Raw genomic sequence first — 19873 nt, forward strand, 5'->3', positions numbered from 1 at the left:
GTATGCATTTGTCACATCTGTGGATCAGTACAAGCAGTCTGCACTCAAAGTATTCTTGGTCTGTTTACTTAATTATACTATGACTACTGTATTTCCAGGTCTGTTTGCAGACACCGGAAGGCCCCAGAACCTGCCAGTCTGAACTCCTACAGCAGCAGGCCTACAACTGTTCCCTGACTGGTGGGCTCCATTTCACCAGCTTCGATGGGCAGCGCTTTGACTTCAGAGACGGGTGTTCTTACACGCTGGTTCAGACCAACCCTAACCTGACTGGCACAGGGCTGCAGCCCTTCAACATCTCCATCTCTAATGCCCGCTGTGCCAACCGTCTGTTCCACAGCCTGGACCTTACTTTGGCTATCTCTGGTGCTGACTATAGGATTAGCAAAGACGAACCAGAGAAGTTTTTGGTGAGTTTTTCCAATAAGGCCATAATTGTCTCTGAAGAGTGATGTAAATTGTGGCCCTGTTTTTAAATTGTTCTTTCCCTCCCTGACTAATGATTGATCCACTTGCTTTCGCCTGTCCTACAATGCTCAGTGATGACCTGAAGGAAGGATGCCTTTTCAAGAGCCAGAGAGTCAACTGAATTTACCTTCTTTTCCAGGTTGATGGACTACACAAGCCCCTCCCCTACTCTTCCAAAATCATGATCTCAGCCTATCACACACCTTCCTCCATTGTGATCCAGACCGCCTTCGGTCTCCAGCTGGTCCTCTATAGAACCGGAACCATCCTGGTTCTCCTCCCTGGCTCCTATGGTTCCGCTGTGTTCGGTCTGTGTGGCAACGCCAACACCGACCCGGCAGACGACCTCCTGATGTCCACCGGAGAACATTCCCAGAACGTCCTGGAGTTCGCCCACAGCTGGAGGGTGGCGGAGCCGGGAGCATCCATGCCCTGCAGGGCGGGTCCAGGGTGTGTCTCGCCGCGCTGCAGCCCGGAGGCCCAGGTGCTGTTCCAGGGCAGGGACTTCTGTGGGGTCTTGGTGAACCCTCTGGGGCCATTTGAGGAGTGCTCTGCGGTTCTGAGTCCCCAGGCCTACTTCCTCAACTGTGTGACAGATACCTGCGCCTACGGAGGGCACTACTCTGCCCTCTGTAACTCCGTCGCAGCCTACGCTGCTGCCTGCCAGGCTGCAGGGCTGCCCGTCAGGCAATGGAGGACAGACACCTTCTGTAGTAAGTAAAGTCCATAGAGTTAGAAACACAAATGCAATCAATGGGGAAACATGGCAGGTGCCGACTCTGTACCATTGATGCATAGTCAGGGTTCAGTTTCACTATCATGTTAGACCCTTGTCTTGAGGCCATAAAGGCAATAAGCACTGGCCCTTCCTTTCCTGGACCCATATTGGGTATAGATTACAGTTGTGTTTTAGTCTAGGAATGGGCATAATCTGGGTCCAGGAAACCAGCCCAGTATCTGTCTTAAATGTTTCTAACCCAGTTTTCCCCCTTTTTCAAGCAATGGGCTGTCCCAAGAACAGCCACTATGAAACATGTGCCTCCCCCTGCTGTGAGGTCTGCCCTGGCCTCTCTGCCCCTGTGGCCTGCAGTACCACCACCTGCCAGGAGGGGTGCCAGTGTGACCCAGGCTATGCCCTCAGTGATGCCCAGTGTGTGCCGGTGTCGGAATGTGGCTGTGAGCATGATGGCCAGTACTACCCTCGTGGGTACTTCTACCCAGGAGACACCTGTCAGAAGTGTCACTGTGGTCGGGGGGGAAAGGTGTTTTGCCCCCCCTCGCCGGCCCCCTGTGCCCCCCAGGAGAAGTGCACCGTGAAGGGTGGCATCGCCAGGTGTACGGCTGTGAAGCATGGAGTCTGTGAGGTAAAGATCATGAACTGTTATTGTCCCCCCCCCCCCCCCAAAAAAAAAAACACCTTGTACATATAATGTATTTACCCCCTTGGATAATTCATGTTTTCTGAAAATAAGATTGTTTCGGATTCTGAAACAATGACTGCATTCATCTTATTTTTTTCCACTAATCCACGCTACCCGAGTTGTGCTGTTTTGAAAATTCTATTGCCCGTCTCTTCTCTCCAGGTGTTCGCAGGTTTTGGCTACATCACCTTTGATGGCTTGGTCCTGCCTCACCATGGGGCCTGGACCTACGTCCTGTCAGACTTCTCCTCTAAAGCCCTGCACCACTACGTCCTGCTACTGACCTACGACCAGGAAGAGGACGGGGACACTGGGACGCCCGGAATGGAACAGGCAGCACGGGGTAACGCGAGTGACGTGGGGAGCGGTGCAAGCCAGCGGACGGAGAGGAAGGGCGCAGGCTACAGGATAAGCAGACTGCAGTTCAAACTGGGTGGCATGGAGGTGTCCATCGACCCTCGGACACCCTGGAAGATTCAGGTCAGTAGAGGAGCATGTCTACCTGGTATTTGGATAAGCCTTGGTATGGTAGATGTTTTATGGATCATCTTATTGTCAACAAACTTTAACTTCACTATCTCCCCAATCCTGTATGTTATGTTTTTATTGGACCCTTTTGCTATACAGCGGATCAACAGTTATCCATTGCTCTTTACCAAGTTGCATATCATCCGTTTTGCAGTTGAGGCCATCTAAAGGGAACTGTCCTTATGACAGTCAATGGGGGCCCTATGGGGGTTTTAGAAGTTTCTGCTGTTTGAGGTCACACCAGGTCCACTGACTGTCTTCACTGACATCACACCTCTCTTCCCGTCCTCTAGTACAACGAAGAGGAGTTCTCTGTGCCCTTCCAGGTGGCGGAAGTCTTCAGAGTGTTCCAAGATGGCGGCAGCCTTCTCCTCATCACTGCGTCTGGCGTGAGTGTCCATCTTTCCCTGCCGGCCCAGTACCTCCGCCTCACAGTTCCCCAGGGTTACGACTCCACGACCTCCGGTATCTGCGGCAACTTCAACGGCGACCCCTCCGACGACCTGGAGCTGCGCGCCGGTCGACTGGCTGACGGCATGGCGGAGTTCCTCCGTGATTGGACAGTTGTGACTGCGTCGGGGCTGCCCGGCAGTGATGTCACTCCCTGTGGGCGTGTGTGTGATGGCCAGTGCGGGGTCTCCCCAGAGGCTGTGGCGTGCGCGGTGGTCATGGCGACGGGGAGCGTGTTTGGAGCCTGCTGGCAGAGGGTGGAGCCGGAGGTGTACATGGACATGTGTGTGAAGGCGGTGTGTGGTGGAGCAGAGCCCATGGAGGCCACGTGTCTGGCCCTGGAGGCCTACGCCGCATCCTGCCGGGCTCAGGGAGTCGCCGTAGGGCCCTGGAGGGACAATACCTCCTGTAGTAAGTTGGCCAACTCTTCGCTTCACCTTCCAGAGGGAGTATGGAATACAATAGGACATTCTGTTCCATGCTGTGCTTCAGTTCTATGTAGAAATTCAACTTTTCTGAAAGTAACCATGCAGGTGAAGGGTGCTTTACTGTATCATGTTGTCTGAAGCTGCGTCCTATAACAAATCCCATCCCCCCCCTCCACTCAGCTCTCCAGTGCCCAGACCGTAGCTCCCCCAGTGAGTGTGTAGATGCCAGCTCCTCTTGTCCCGCTCTCCTCCAGCCTGGAGGTGGTGCTACAGGACACTGCTTGGAGGGCTGTCAGTGTTTCCATGGTAACGTGTTTGACGGGGACCAGTGTGTTCCACGCAGTCAGTGTGGGTGTGTCCACCAGGGGAAGTACATCACGGTGAGTCTTCTCATGGAATTGACCTGTGATTGGTTGATTCATAGTACTGTCTATTTTGTGCTCTGAGTTTGTTTGGCAAGAGCTGCTCTTGTCTGCAATGCCATCAAAACTCTCCTCCATTCCTCGTCTCTTGCCTTCTCATTGGAGGAGAAGGCCTGATGTCCCCCCCCCCCCCCCGACCTTCTCCTTTTTAATGGGTTTTGAAAAGGTGAAGAGTGAGAATGTGACAATGCAATGGAAAAAGATGTTTTAAGATGCTACCTACTGAGTGTTCTGTGGGCTCTCTCTTTCTGCCCCCCTCCCTCAGATGGATGGCCAGCTCTACATGGAGGACTGTGCCCAGCGCTGCTGGTGTCACCCCCTGGGAGGGGCGGTGTGTGAGCAGGCGGAGTGTCCCCCCGAGCTTCAGTGCACCCTGGAGGAAGGGCTCTGGGACTGCCGAGATGGTGACTTAACCTCTTAGCTTACACTTATCCAACCTGCCAGGTGGTGAATTGGCATCATCTTGCACCTATCCAACCTAGAATCTGCCTAGACCTATTTAACTGTCTACAGCAGTGCCTATTGGGGTTTTGGGCTAAGGGATGATTTGTGATTCAGCAATAGAAGTTTTGTATGAATAGCTTTCCGAGGTGGAAGTAACTGTTTAATATTGACCTCTACCCCTCAGTGGTCAGATATAAGGACAATATGATAAGAGCTTCATGTCACTAATGCTTACAAGCCTGTGACTGTGCTGCCACTGAAGACCTCTCTTCTGTTTCTACAGTGTCTTCAACCGGTGATTACTGACTACGACTGTTTTTTCTGAATACAAATTTGTTGTAAATAAAATTTAAAAAAAGAAAAACTAAACATCTTCCTTGTGTGGTTTGTTCATCTGTGGTTGATGTACCAGCTCAATTGCTGTTTCCATCCTATTTGCTACACAAGGGTACAAAACATGGCACACAACACACATCATTAACATGTGTTCAGACCAATGGTGCAAAGCTTTGGCTTCGTAGTCTTCATGCCAGGTTAGCGTTGGATTTAATCCTCCTGCCATTTTGACATGTCATGCTCTTGGTCAAGATGTGGCTGTGAGCATGGAGTGTGGTAAAGATCATGAACTGTTATTGTCCCCCCCCAAAACACCTTGTACATATAATGTGTGTATTTACCCCCTTGGTTAAGGTTTGGTATAGGTTTGCTATTAATGTTGGGGTTAAAGAGATATTTAAGGGTATGGTTATGTTTAGGGAAGGTGTCACTGGAACTAGACGAGCATCCAATAACAATTCCAATGTGCCCACACTCTTACTGCCTGTACCTGTAACGGCCAGTAATAAACCCCCAGAGCTACACTAGTATTCTGTGCACTGCAGTGCTAAGTAGCTTACGCGTTAATGCTCTGATCCTTTGATTTGGATGGACGAGGCTGCAAGACAGTGTGAAAATGACTGACGCTGAGTTGAGGCTATACGCCAGCACAGCTGTTGGCAGTGACTCACTGTTTGATTCATGCCCATTCAAATCACAGAAGAAGACAGTTCACTACATGGTGATCCGCATATAATTTAGGAGAGTGCGCCATCTAGTGTTCATGCCAGTTGGTGTAGTAAACATGAACAACTCCCATGTGACCAGGTACAGTGCAGGCTGATTTCAAACTGAAAAACACATCTTGTTGATCCAGCTTTAATTCAATGCACATTTCTTCTGTTACATTGGGACTAATCAGACAGTGGCTATGGATATGACGAAGGCAACTACAAACTACGTATGATGTGTCAGAGCCTACATCAGTTGTCAGCTAGTAGGTGAGATGGATGTCATGCTTGTCATCCTAACAAATCCGTTCACAGGGAGGAGTGTGTGTGTGTGTGTGTGTGTGTGTGTGTGACTTTAGTTGTAGGCGACGATCTGGTCGATCCAGCTGCGCAGGTGGGACACACGAGCGTACACGGCAGGAGCACGCACATTGCAGTTGCTGGTGCCCCAGGACACGACGCCAACCTGGGACCAAACGCCCCCGCTCTGGCACACCAGAGGACCACCGGAATCACCCTGGGAACAGGACGCAGAGGGGAAGGGCATTGCAACTACAATTCAGTGATCGCAAATTAGGGCATTTATTCTTAATGATTTCTAAAACTGCTAAAGTGGAGCTTTTTATGTGACATGTAATTCAATCACTTCCTCAACATTGCCAACAGTAATCTCAATTTGTGAAATATGTATGCCAGAAATATAATCATTCAGTTGGGTGAGGGTCTGTGTGGAGGTGGGGTAGGGGTTGAGGGGGTCGGGGTCTGTGTGGAGGTGGGGTAGGGGTTGAGGGGGGTGGGGGTGGGGGCTGGGGTTACCTGGCAGGAGGACACTCCGGAGGCCCCAGCGCAGATCATGGCATCAGTGATCCTGCTCTGTCCCCAGTACTGCCTGCACTGAGCAGGGCTGAGGAGGGGCAGCGCCACCTGCTGGAGGTAACGGGGACTCGCTAACGGTGGACGGAGGAGATGAGAGACAGGACATGGGTGAACAAAGAGGAACTGATTTCTTTCTGATTACTTTGTTTAATCACACCAGAGTTACTCAAGCCCTTGTTATTTCTGGTTTTGCATGTTCTGAGTAATACTGTAATAGTGAAACATATGCACACACACACACACACACACACACACGTACACACACACCCACACACACACGTACACACACACACACACACACACACACGTACAGTACCAGTCAAAAGTTTGGACACAAACTTGCCAAGAGTGTGCAAAGCTGTCATCAAAGCAAAAGGTGGCTACTTTGAAGAATCTAAAATATAAAACATATTCTGGTTTGTTTAACACTTTTTTGTTTACTACATAATTCCATATGTGTTCCTTCATAGTTTTGATGTCTTCAATATTAAATATCTATTTTAATATTTATTAATAAAAATAAAGAAAAATCATTGAATGAGAAGGTGTGTCCAAACCTTTGACTGGTACTGTACACACACACACCCACCCACACACACACACGTAGTGTGGCCACTCACAGGTTGTGCCAGTCTTTCCCCAGCCGGTGGTGACACAGGTGGTCCCAGAGGGGATGGAGGTGCTGGAGGTGGCCAGGCAGACGGGGGAGACACGGGAGTTGATCTGGGCGGGGTAGGACAGCTTCAGCAGGGTGATGTCGTTGTTGAAGTTCTGGCTGTTGTAGTAGGGGTGGGTGATGGCCTGGAGAGAGGGAGGAGAGGTAATGATGACACACACACACACACACACACACACACAGACAGACAGACAGACAGACAGACACACACACACACACACACACACACAGACAGACGGACAGACAGACAGACAGACAGACAGACAGACGGACACACACACACAGACACACACACAGAGACACAGACAGACAGAGACAGACAGACACACACAGACAGACAGACACACACACACTGATACAAATAATCTATTAATTTTATTATGTCTTACAGTGGCGATGTTCAAGACCTGGATGGGCTCACTGTTGTACTGACGATCGTGCTCCCCCAGGATCACACGGTGACGACCAGCCCTGGAGAGAGACGGAGAGAGAGAGGGGGGCAGACATGACAGACTCAGACTGGGAGGAAGTAGGGCCTAGGGAGTAGGGCCTAGGGAGTAGGGAGTAGGGCCTATGGAGTAGAGCCTATGGAGTAGGGCCTAGGCAGTAGGACCTAGGAAGTAGGTAGTAGAACCTAGGAAGTAGAACTTAGGGCGTAAGACCTGGGGAGTAGGTAGTAGAACCTAGGGAGTAGGACCTAGGGAGTAGGACCTAGGGAGTAGGACCTAGGGAGTAAGACCTAGGGAGTAGGACCTAGGGAGTAAGACCTAGGGAGTAAGACCTAGGGAGTAGGACCTAGGGAGTAAGACCTAGGGAGTAGGACCTAGGGAGTAAGACCTGGGGAGTAGGACCTAGGGAGTAGGACCTGGGGAGTAGGACCTAGGGAGTAGGACCTAGGGAGTAAGACCTAGGGAGTAGGACCTAGGGAGTAAGACCTGGGGAGTAGGACCTAGGGAGTAGGACCTGGGGAGTAGGACCTAGGGAGTAAGACCTGGGGAGTAGGACCTAGGGAGTAGGACCTGGGGAGTAGGTAGTAGGACCTAGGGAGTAAGACCTGGGGAGTAAGACCTAGGGAGTAGGACCTAGGGAGTAAGACCTAGGGAGTAGGACCTAGGGAGTAAGACCTGGGGAGTAAGACCTAGGGAGTAGGACCTAGGGAGTAGGACCTAGGGAGTAGGACCTAGGGAGTAAGACCTGGGGAGTAGGACCTAGGGAGTAGGACCTAGGGAGTAAGACCTAGGGAGTAGGACCTGGGGAGTAGAACCTAGGGAGTAAGACCTGGGGAGTAGGACCTAGGGAGTAAGACCTAGGGAGTAGGACCTGGGGAGTAGGGAGTAGGACCTAGGGAGTAGGACCTAGGGAGTAAGACCTGGGGAGTAGGACCTAGGGAGTAAGACCTGGGGAGTAGGGAGTAGGACCTAGGGAGTAGGACCTAGGGAGTAAGACCTGGGGAGTAGGGAGTAGGACCTGGGGAGTAGGACCTAGGGAGTAAGACCTGGGGAGTAGGACCTAGGGAGTAAGACCTGGGGAGTAGGGAGTAGGACCTAGGGAGTAAGACCTAGGGAGTAAGACCTAGGGAGTAAGACCTGGGGAGTAAGACCTGGGGAGTAGGGAGTAGGACCTGGGGAGTAGGGAGTAGGACCTAGGGAGTAGGACCTAGGGAGTAAGACAGTCAACCACTTACGACACACGGCAGTGGGCAGCGGTGACAACCCAGTACTGGCTGATCAGAGAACCTCCACAGAAGTGGAACCCATTATATTCCTAGAGAGAGAGACAGAGAGAGAGAGAGACAGAGAGAGAGAGAGAGACAGAGAGACAGAGAGAGAGAGACAGAGAGAGAGAGAGACAGAGAGAGGGAGACAGGGAGAGGGAGAGAGAGACAGAGAGAGAGACAGAGAGAGAGAGAGAGACAGAGAGAGAGAGAGACAGAGAGAGAGAGAGAGACAGAGAGAGAGAGAGAGACACAGAGAGAGAGAGAGAGACAGAGAGAGAGAGAGACAGAGAGAGAGAGAGAGACAGAGAGAGAGAGAGAGACACAGAGAGAGAGAGAGAGACACAGAGAGAGAGAGAGAGACAGAGAGAGGGAGACAGGGAGAGGGAGAGAGAGACAGAGAGAGAGACAGAGAGAGAGAGAGAGACAGAGAGAGAGAGAGAGACACAGAGAGAGAGAGAGAGACAGAGAGAGAGAGAGAGAAGCAATCTGCAACTTAGAATGTACACTTTGAAACTTTTGTATTTTTTGTGATGTTGTGTCCATTGTTAGCCATGGAAGCACAATACACATTTAAATGTTTCCCCCCAATTTTTTTTTTACTTTTTGAGAGAGAGAGAGAGAGAGAGAGAGGTTATCATACCTGAAGGGACACCTGCCAAGGCCAGGATCCAGACACAGCGTTCTGTCCGTTCACAATCTTGTTGAGACCGCTAACCTGAGGCTTGATGGCAGGCACTCCACACCCTGGGTACACACACACACACACACACACACACACACACACACACACACACACATAAATAACATAAATACACAAAACTGAGCTAAGACCAATGTCTAGGGGTGACTGCACCCTACGCCATAGCCAGGTGATGATGACGATGATGATGATGATGATGATGATGATGATGATGATGATGATACCACTACTCACCCAGGGCGGAGGCGACCAGAGCCAGACAGCTGACAACCCAGAGCATGGCCATAGTGTAGACGAGACCAGGCTGCTTCACCTTCCAATGCCCCTGTCTTCCTGTGCCCTGCCTCTTATACCTGGCCCACCTCCCGATCCCACATAGAAATAGAGTTCCTAGAATGGACACACAGTACCCCCCCCCCGCCCCCCCCACCCCCCCGCCAGACCCATATGGCAATATGGCTGTTCACTGAATATGTGTCATAAAAAACATTATGAATTCCCACACACTGGTATTCTGCTCCGCAATAATAAACAAACCACAGTAGATCAAACCACCCAATTCAGCCAGCTAGTCAGTCAAAACACTTAACATAAATAGAAGCATATGGGTACACAATAATCTCAACATGGGGAATGGGGAAAGGCAGTGGAGAGTTGCTAAGGGCAACCATAGTTGGGTCTTGAGGTTAGTTTTTCAAGTGGTAATTGTCGTTGACCCTCTAACCAAGGCAGGCAGGCTATTCCACAGAACAGATCAGACTTGTATCGGAATGCCCATTCGATTCATTCAGACTTGTATCGGAATGCCGATACATTCTAGACACATTCTATGTGTCATAAGGCAGTGTCCCCATCCCACCCCACTGGCTCCTCCCCCATGGCTCCTCCCCCCTGTCATGGCATAACTCAGGCTGCTGTGGAACAGCTGGGATCCTCTCATCATTCAGGTTAGGTACACAATGACACCACACCACAAGGGTGCATTTTCATTTCAGCAGAATGTTGTCTTACGTTCACCTTAGGTAACCTTACCTTCATGGTTGTCCTGTATAGCACTAGTCTCACTAGAGAGAGAGAGAGATGAAGAGACCATTCGCTGGTCATTAGTTTTCCTCGTATTGACTGATGTTATGTTCTCCATGTTATGATCTCTTCTCTAAGAATAATCTCTTTTAGTAGCACTTTGTAACCTTGTTTAGAAAAGCTCTACACAAATAAAGGTATTATTATTATCATTATTTAGCAAACGCTCTAATCCAGAGAGCCACTTACAGTACAACTACACGAGTATCACATGAGTAAGACTTTCTAAGACTTTATTTTGAGAGTAAGATGTTACAAGGATAAATGTTAGAAATAGTCACAGTGCCAGAGAAAGGGAAGATAACTATAGATATATAGAATTATTATTTCTGTGCTTGGCAAGTACAGGTTCAACACACCAAACTGGTCCCAGATAGTCAGGCTGACCTTCAGGCTGCTATGTACAGTGAGTTATCAGCCTGGACACCCCTGCATAGCACAGCTGTATCCATCAGGAACTCTCCCAGGGGAAAGCATGAAAACACACACGTGTTTGATACCGTTCCTCATTCCATTCCATGCATTACAATGAGCCTGTCCTCTGATTTCTACCTCCACCAGCCTCCCCTGGTCAGGATGTATTGGTGTGCAGTGCTCTAATAGAAGCATAGAGATAAAACATAAAACACTTCTGATCAATGATAAAATACATAAAATCGTCCCCCGCAAAAAAAATAAAAAAAGTCGTCCTCTGTATCAAAAAGAAAACAGCTGGAGGCGGGGCTTATTCTTATCAAGCAGCACTTCTTTTACATTACATTTATGGCATTTAGCAGACGCCTTTATCCAAAGCGACTTGCAACAAATACATTTGTTTAAGTAAGTGAATCATCTATCCATCAGTCATCATAAGATAAAGTAATCAATGCTCAGACCAGGGGCCATAGGCAGTCACAATGCCAGAAGAATTATTACTTTTTTTTCTTTGTTTTTATTAACAGGAGAGAAACTTGTACAGGGAGGTAGTGGGGGTGAAGAGGTCTCTAGGAGGGACCGTTAAGGAACAGCCTCCCTGCCTGCCCTTGTTAGGGGGTCAGCGACAGTCACCAACCTCAAGACCCACCTTTTTAGACCTGCACTTTAACACAGTAAAGTTGAAAAAACTTGAAAACAGAACCCAAACACAAAACCACAATAAATCTGTTGTTTAATCCCACTTTTATTTATTTGCTTGGCCTTAACGTGACGAAAGCCATATCAGAGCCTTGGATTGGACAGATGGTAGCAATCATGTGATTAATCTTCCACCCGGCTTTCCGTTAGGTCAGGTGTTGAATTTCAAGGCGAGGGATTGGCTGTTGATGTGTAGACTTTGGCTCTAGGGGACGTCAGGGAGTTTAGTCGACCTCCTCGATGGTTGGACCAGAGGACGAGCCGCCGCCACCACCACCACCGGCACCCCCAGGGAAACCTCCGGGCATCCCCCCTGGCATTCCCCCCCCTGGCATCCCCCCGGGCATGCCCCCTGCACCCTGGTAGAGTTTGGTCATTATGGGGTTGCAGATCTTCTCCAGCTCCTTCTGCTGGTGGTCGTATTCCTCTTTCTCTGCCGTCTAGAGAGGGGGGGGGGGGAGGGAGGAGGAAAAGAAAGAGAGAGGGAGGAGAGAGAGAGACTTCAGGGAACAACTAAATTAGCAATAGCACATTATGTACGTATAATTACCCTTACCCTAACCTTAACCATAACTCTAACCCTAATCCTAACCCGTAATCTTAATTATTTTAAATCTCAACTTTAATAGGGTGACATCAGAGTCTGGCCAGCCCAAGGATCCCAGTTAGCATCTACCCAGCCCTCAGCTCCGGCAGGCGCAGTACTCACCTGGTTCCTGTCCAGCCAGGATATGACCTCGTTGCACTTGTCCATGATGGTCTTCTTGTCCTCAGGGCTGATCTTGTCCTGTAGCTTCTCATCCTCCACCGTGGACTTCATGTTGAAGGCCAGGGACTCCAGGGAGTTCTTGGCTGTCACCTAAATAATAATAATAATAATAATAATAATAATACATAATTGTTTCTCTATTCTCTATGATGTAGTTATTGATGTAGCATCCACCATTGTATTCTGGTGTATTATTAATACATTATTAATAATAATAATAATAATAATACATTGGATTTATAAAGTACTTTTCTACGACCCAGAACATAGTGAATGGTACGACAGCTATGTCACCTTCTCCTTCTGAGCCTCGTCCTCTGCCTTGTACTGATCCGCCTCCTGGACCATCCGTTCGATGTCCTCCTTGGTCAGCCGGCCTGGAGCACGACAACACAGCACCATCATGGTGTTATTTTAACCATACATGAGGGCTGTGTTCCAAAATGCGTTGTTGCACTCTATCTAGAGCATATCCGTACTTGGTATACGTTCTAGGTAGAGCGCAAGAGTGCATTTTGGAAGACAGCCAAGGATTGGATCATGATCACTGTGGTTTGAATTTATTGTCAGTGTGTCTAGCTCTAACTTTCTCTAACTTTCTCTAACTTTCTCTAACTTTCTCTATCTCTGTTTTTTTCAGTTTCTGTTTCCTTGTTTCATTGTTTCTTTTTTCCTCTCTTTCTTTCTCGAATAAATCCAAATCTTTGAATTACGGCAAATGATATGGCTGCGATTGGTGGAGAGAGACCAGAAGGCTACCTTGTTGTTAGTGGAGTGACCAGTGACGGCCTGTGATTGGTGCAGACCAGTACCTTTGTCGTTGGTGATGGTGATCTTGTTCTCCTTGCCCGTGCTCTTGTCCACCGCCGACACATTGAGGATTCCGTTGGCGTCAATGTCAAAGGTCACTTCGATCTGGGGGACACCTCTGGGGGAGGGGGGGATCCCCGTCAGCTCAAACTTCCCCAGGATATTATTGTCCTTCGTCATGGCCCTCTCCCCTTCATACACCTGACAGACAGACAGGTAGATATACATAATAACAGGCAGACAGACAGACAGGTAGATATACATAATAACAGGCAGACAGACAGACAGAATAACAGACAGAATAACAGACACACAGATGAGTGAATGCTAGTTGTCTCAGGTAGGTGGTGAAGGTCTATGTCACACACACACACACACACACACACACACACACACACACACACACACACACACACACACACCTGAATGAGTACTCCGGGCTGGTTGTCTGAGTAGGTGGTGAAGGTCTGGGTCTGCTTGGTGGGGATGGTGGTGTTCCTCTTGATCAGCACAGTCATGACACCCCCGGCCGTCTCGATGCCCAGGGAGAGAGGCGTCACGTCCAGCAGCAGCAGGTCCTGGACGTTCTCAGACTTGTCTCCAGCCAAGATGGCCGCCTGCACGGCTGTGGGAGGACAGGGAGGAGAGAGAGAGGGGAGGGGTGGGGTGGGGAGGGGAGGGAAGGGGGGGGGGTTAGGCGGGGAGGAGGGGGGGAAGAGAGAGGGTATTGCAAAAGAGTTTATTTATTATTTATATAATAAATAATATCCTCTGCCACTAGGGCACGTCTGTGCTATTCACGTTGTGAATGAACCATAGATTTATAAACACTAGAGGGAGAGCACTCCCCTAGAAGAACTGTGATTCCATGGGGAGAAGAATAGCATGTCCCTTCTCTAGTGTTTATAACTCTATGGCATGGCACCCACCGGCTCCATAGGCCACAGCCTCGTCAGGGTTGATGCTCTTGTTGAGGTCTCGGCCGTTGAAGAAGTCCTGCAGAAGCTTCTGGATCTTGGGGATGCGTGTGGACCCGCCCACCAGGACGATGTCTTGGATCTGGGCCTTGTCCATCTTAGCGTCCCTCAGGGACTTCTCCACGGGCTCCAACGTCCCACGGAACAAGTCCGCATTCAGCTCCTCGAAACGAGCCCTGGGGTTGTAAATATTGAGTTATTTATCCCATTGGCCTTTTCCAAGATGAAGGATTCATTCATTCATTTATTCATTCATTCATTTAATTCTTGTAATCCTTTAATCTTCCAGTTCCATTGAAGTGGTCATGTGGTCTCTGAGGGAGCCCTGGCTAAGAGACAGCATACAATGGGTTAACCCTGAGACCCATTCAATAATACAAAACAGACCCATTCAATAATACAAAACAGACCCATTCAATAATACAAAACAGACCCATTCAATAATGCAATCCCAGATACAGTACCAGCAGCATCCCTGCTCTCCTGCTGGAGGACCACAATGGAAATAAGCCTTCAGGCTTCCTTATGTTTTTTATACTCAATCATTGTTTACATACTAATGTCTCTGGCTGGAGCAGATGACTACTTTTAATTATCAAATCAATTATTTAAATCAATCAATCAATCAATCAACCAATCAACCAATCAATCAAATCATAGAGATGTAAGACATCCTAAAGTGTCTGACGTGACTACTGACTCTACGACAGGTCACTACCTGGTGATGGAGGTGTAGAAGTCCGCCCCCTCGAACAGCGAGTCGATCTCGATGCTGGCCTGGGTGCTGGAGGACAGGGTGCGCTTGGCGCGCTCACAGGCCGTGCGCAGACGACGCACCGCACGCTTGTTGTTGGTGATGTCCTTCTTGAACTTCCTCTTGAACTCTGCGATGAAGTGGTTGACCATGCGGTTGTCGAAGTCCTCGCCGCCCAGGTGGGTGTCGCCCGCCGTCGACTTGACCTCAAAGATCCCGTCCTCGATGGTCAGGATGGACACGTCGAAGGTGCCGCCCCCGAGGTCAAAGATCAGGACGTTACGCTCACCTCCCACCTGGAGAGACAGAGGGGGGCTTTGTTAAGAGGTAGATAAGAATGGAACAGAATTTGGAATGTAGAATTTGGAATACGGAGTATGGAATACGGAATCCACCAGAATAGGATACAATGTTGTTCCGGTGTATAGTTCTGGTGGTACCTTCTTGTCCAGCCCGTAGGCGATGGCCGCCGCGGTGGGCTCGTTGATGATGCGTAGGACGTTCAGCCCAGCGATGGTTCCAGCGTCTTTGGTGGCCTGGCGCTGTGAGTCGTTGAAGTAGGCGGGGACAGTGATGACGGCGTTCGTCACTGGCTGACAAGAGGACAGAGTGGAAGGACGTTAGGTAGAATAAGGTACTTGTATGTTGTTAATGTGTAATGTGTTTTGGGATGTTTGTAGTATCATGGGATTGTTCTGCTGCTATCTTGGACCAGGTCTCTCTGGAAAATGCCCAGGTGTGTCAACCCCAACCCCCCCACCTAGCCCAGGTGTGTCAGCCCCTCCCCCTACCTGGCCCAGGTGTGTCAGCCCCACACCGTACCTGGCCCAGGTGTGTTAACCCCCCCACCACCCCCACAGACCAGGTGTGTTAACCCAGGTGTATTAGCCCCGCCCCCTGGCCCCTACCTTGCCCAGGTAGGCCTCAGAGATCTCCTTCATCTTGGTGAGGACCATGGAGGACACCTCTTCGGGGTAGAAGGTCTTCTTCTCTCCCTTGTACTCCACCTCCATCTTGGGCTTGCCATCCTCGCTGATCACCTCAAACGGCCAGTGTTTCATGTCCGCCTGCACCACCGCGTCGTCAAACTTACGACCAATCAGACGCTTGGCATCTGGGGGGAGGAGGGGGGTGGGGGGGGGATAGGGGGGAATAGGGGGACTATGCATAAAAAGTGCTGTAATTTCTGGATGGTGAAAGCAGTATGTACATCAAATAAAAGCTGAGAATCTATACATTAACCTCATAGTAATTGTTTGATTTCAAATCCAAACTTTTGGAGTGTAGAGCCAAAAGGAGGAAACATGCTTCACTCTCCCATTATTTACGCAGGGCACTGCATCAATCTTCTAGTGTGCCCTCCAGTGGATGTTGACTGGAATAGCAGGAGCCTGCATAACAGCCCTCTCTAGTATGATAGCCTTCAATCAATAGTTTGGGGCTCCTAACACTAGGTTCCTAATAAAACACAGTGTAGGTTCTAGGTGAGGTTCCTAACAGAACCCAGTGTAGGTTCTAGGTGAGGTTCCTAGCAGAACCCAGTGTAGGTTCTAGGTGTGGTTCCTAATAGAACCCAGTGTAGGTTCTCTGTGAGGTTCCTAATCGAACCCAGTCTAGGTTCTGGTCCCTTACCGAACACGGTGTTGGTTCTAGATGTGGTTCCTTACCGAACACGGTGTTGGCTGGGTTCATGGCCACCTGGTTCTTGGCGGCGTCTCCGATCAGCCTCTCGGAGTCGGTGAAGGCCACGTAGCTGGGCGTGGTGCGGTTGCCCTGGTCGTTGGCGATGATCTCCACCTTGCCATGCTGGAAGATGCCCACGCAGGAGTAAGTGGTGCCCAGGTCGATGCCCACAGCTGGTCCTTTAGACATCCTGCCCGCAAACAACGGAGATACCAGCTGTTTTATTTAGTTTAGTGTTGTGTTGTGTTGTGTTGTGTTGTGTTGTGTTGTGTTGTGTTGTGTTGTGTTGTGTTGTTCAGTTGTGTTTGCTATGTGGACTTGAAATTGAAATCCCTCTAGTGGTGAGATAACAGACTAGCATTAAAAAATAGTTCTAGCACATTTAATTTGCTTGTGTTTTGCCCATTTAACTGTGTGTGTGCGTGAGTGAGTGCATATACTGTGTGTGTGTGTGTGTGTGTGTGTGTGTGTGTGTGTGTGTGTCTCTCTCTCTGTCATTCCCAGGAGAACAGATGCAGAGCCACGTGAGCCCCTATCTGGCTGTGATGACAGGGCCTCAGCTGTTCAGTGCTTCTAGAACCATCCAGCCGGCGCTGTGCCAGCCCTGGGGTGGGACCACAGACCTTCTCCTGACTCCTATGACAGCCATACCAACACAGCCAACATGATGGACGAGCTTCCACCTCCCCTCCCCCTGTGTGTGTGTGTGTGTGTGTGTGTGTGTGTGTGTGTGTGTGTGTGTGTGTGTGTGTGTGTGTGTTGCAGTACGAAAGAGGGTTTTTAAGGAGGAGCAAGTGTCCGAAGCATCTCTGCCAAGTAGAGAAATCTAATGAAACTCCTTAGCAACCTCTGTGCTATCTTTAACAACCTCTGTGCTGTCCTTAGCAACCTCTATGCTATCTTTAACAACCTCTGTGCTGTCCTTAGCAACCTCAGTGCTGTCCTTAGCAACGTCTGTGCTGTCCTTAGCAACCTCAGTGCTGGAGAGGAGGCAGTGATACAGCATTGGTCTATTTACGTCCAGTTAGACCACAAGGCTGGGAACAAGGAACCATTGTTGAAGAGGAGTGATGGGTAATGTTACAACCGTGACCAAGTTATGAAAATACCAAGGAAGCGACAAGCTGGGGCAGAGTGTGTGTGTGTGTGTGTGTGTGTGTGTGTGTGTGTGTGTGTGTGTGTGTGTGTGTGTGTGTGTGTGTGTGTGTGTGTGTGTGTGTGTGTGTGTGTGTGTGGGCAGACGTGCGTGCGTGCATACACATGAGAATGTGTATGTGTGTGTATGTGTGTGCATGCGTGTGTGTGTGCGTGTGTGTGTGCATGCGTGTGTCCGTGAGAATGTGCGTGTGTGGGTATGTGTGTCCGTGTCCATGTTCAGAGGCAGATGATCATGCAGTGTGTGTCTGTGTGTGTGTGTGTGTGTGTGTGTGTGTGTGTGTGTGTGTGTGTGTGTGTGTGTGTGTGTGTGTGTGTGTGTCCAGAGACAGAGCAGAGGATCATGCAGAAAGCACACAGCTAGTCGGTCCAAGACAGTGTCACATGATTGGCAGACCATCCAGTTCTCTAAAAGCAAAAGTGTACAAAAGTAGACATTTCCACAAGCTCTCAGCACTCCTTTCTCTGGTCTATAAGTCACTGGCTCCTTCTTTAGCAGAAGCCAATGGGTCGTCTGACAGAACATGCTCTCCCAGGGTGTGTAGCCATGTCCCCATAGTCTTACAACAGGGACTGTCACTCCACTACTGATCTGTGGTAAGACAATGGGGGTGTGTGTGAGAGTCACATCAGGCACAAGCAGACGAGACGAGACAAGCCAAGCTCAACACAACGCTTCAACGCTTCTGAGAGAGGGAGTTACCTTGCTCCGTAAGTTGACTTGAAAGATTACCGTTTAAAAAAAAGTTAAAGTTAAAACAAAGTCGTTTTTGTTTTTAGTTGTTAGTTTTTTTCTCTCCCACCAACCACACCACGCAGGCGGTCCCAGTGCAGCGCTGCTCTCGTCTCCTGGGTGGACAGACTGAAAGAGAGGGAGCGACAGGACAGACGGACGTTTATAGGCACGGCCCCGGGGGTCAGGTGACTCCTCCAGAGAACGTTCCAGGCCTCATGTTGTCATGTCCCTGTGTGACTGAACTCTCACTCTCTCTCTCTCTCTCTCTCTCACTCTCTGTCTGTCTGTCTGTCTGTCTGTCTGTCTGTCTGTCTGTCTGTCTGTCTCTTCTAACTTACTCTCACTCTCTCTCTGTATCTTTCTCTTACACTCTCTCTCTCTTTGTCCCTCTCTCACTCTCTCTCCCCTGTCCCCCCTACCTCTCCCTCTCTCACTCTCTCTCCCCCCCCACCTCTCCCCTACCTCTCCCTCTCTCACTCTCTCTCCCCTGTCCCCCCTACCTCTCCCCTCCCTCTCTCTCTCCCCCCCCTCTCCCTCCCTCTCTCTCTGACAGGACTCAGCTGAACTAACTCACTGTCAGCATTTAGCAGCAGAACAGAGTAGAAAAGTGAAGAAAACAGTAGAAAGAGAAGAGGAGGAAAAAGAAGACAGTGGTACTTTGATTTGTCATCTCCACCCATACCTCTATTGTTCTATTTTATTGATTTGTCATCTCCACCCATACCTCTATTGTTCTATTTTATTGATTTGTCATCTCCACCCATACCTCTATTGTTCTATTTTATTGATTAGTCATCTCCACCCATACCTCTATTGTTCTATTTTATTGATTAGTCATCTCCACCCATACCTCTATTGTTCTATTTTATTGATTTGTCATCTCCACCCATACCTCTATTGTTCTATTTTATTTATTCAACTTTTATTTTACCCCCACGTCATTTTCCATCATTTGAACTCGTTTAAAGGGACAAGCTTCTGTCATTCCAGGACCTTTTCAGGACCTGTTATTGTCATGAAATAAAACGGGATGTTTTTTAGTTTTTTGGCATTTCTTTTGATTTCATCATAAAATCACAACAACAGAAAGCGAGCTAATGCTCATTATTTTATGATTAAATCAAAAGTTTAACCTATTCCGGAGTGCGTCCTATTTTCGGTCATGAAGTTTTTGCCATCACCGTAGCAAGTCATTAAGAGAAGTCATTAAGAGAAGTCATTAAGAGAAGTCTAAGAGATATTTTTCAGACAATGCACAAAGACCTCATTCTATATTGACATGACTGTTGTTATACATAAAAGCTTAAACATTGAAACTTCTTTTAACAGCATACCTCTCTCTGCCCCCCCATCCCCATACCTCTCTCTGCCCCCCCATCCCCATCCCTCTCTCTGCCCCCCCCACCCCCACCCCTCTCTCTGCCCCCCCCCACCCCCACCCCTCTCTCTGCTCTCCTTTCTCTCTGCCTACCCCCCCCCCACCCACCCCCACCCCACAGTGAGCAGGAAGTATCGTCAGATAGCTTTGCTAATGTGATTCACAAGGTCTCTGTCTAACCCTGGCAGAGTGAAAAGCTGTTAGCTCGCACACCAAATACACGTCTGTGACACACACAC

General features: G+C 49.2%; 2 protein-coding genes across 2 annotated transcripts; both read right to left on the bottom strand.

Moving 5' to 3' along the window:
- Positions 1-5562: 5562 nt before the first annotated feature.
- Positions 5563-9462, bottom strand: LOC310811501 (chymotrypsin-like protease CTRL-1; the record flags this gene model as incomplete). The annotated part of the gene is made up of 7 exons (XM_083679681.1): positions 5563-5724; positions 6024-6154; positions 6704-6884; positions 7149-7230; positions 8444-8523; positions 9117-9220; positions 9411-9462. 7 exons carry the CDS (start codon positions 9460-9462, stop codon positions 5563-5565), a joined length of 792 nt encoding a protein of 263 aa, XP_083535807.1.
- Positions 9463-11416: 1954 nt separating this feature from the next.
- LOC310811392 (heat shock cognate 71 kDa protein-like) lies at positions 11417-18363 on the bottom strand. The gene is made up of 11 exons (XM_083679525.1): positions 18224-18363; positions 16350-16555; positions 15591-15796; positions 15123-15275; positions 14647-14978; positions 13881-14104; positions 13374-13576; positions 12954-13152; positions 12436-12518; positions 12082-12231; positions 11417-11812 (listed from the first exon to the last, which is right to left on the bottom strand). Exons 2-11 carry the CDS (start codon positions 16552-16554, stop codon positions 11597-11599), a joined length of 1971 nt encoding a protein of 656 aa, XP_083535651.1. The 5' UTR covers position 16555; positions 18224-18363; the 3' UTR covers positions 11417-11596.
- Positions 18364-19873: the final 1510 nt, after the last annotated feature.

The sequence above is a fragment of the Argentina silus genome, assembly GCF_951799395.1.
Source record: "Argentina silus genome assembly, chromosome: 10".
In the NCBI taxonomy this organism is placed as follows: domain Eukaryota; kingdom Metazoa; phylum Chordata; class Actinopteri; order Argentiniformes; family Argentinidae; genus Argentina; species Argentina silus.

Coding starts and splice junctions, on each gene's coding strand:
- LOC310811392 (XM_083679525.1), bottom strand. CDS start 16,554: ATGTCTAAAGGACCAGCTGTGGGCATCGACCTGGGCACCACTTACTCC. Junction 13,577..13,880: donor GGCTGTGGCCTATGGAGCCG/GTGGGTGCCATG, acceptor GTCCTCCCACAG/CCGTGCAGGCGGCCATCTTG. Junction 13,153..13,373: donor AGCCCGGAGTACTCATTCAG/GTGTGTGTGTGT, acceptor TCTGTCTGTCAG/GTGTATGAAGGGGAGAGGGC.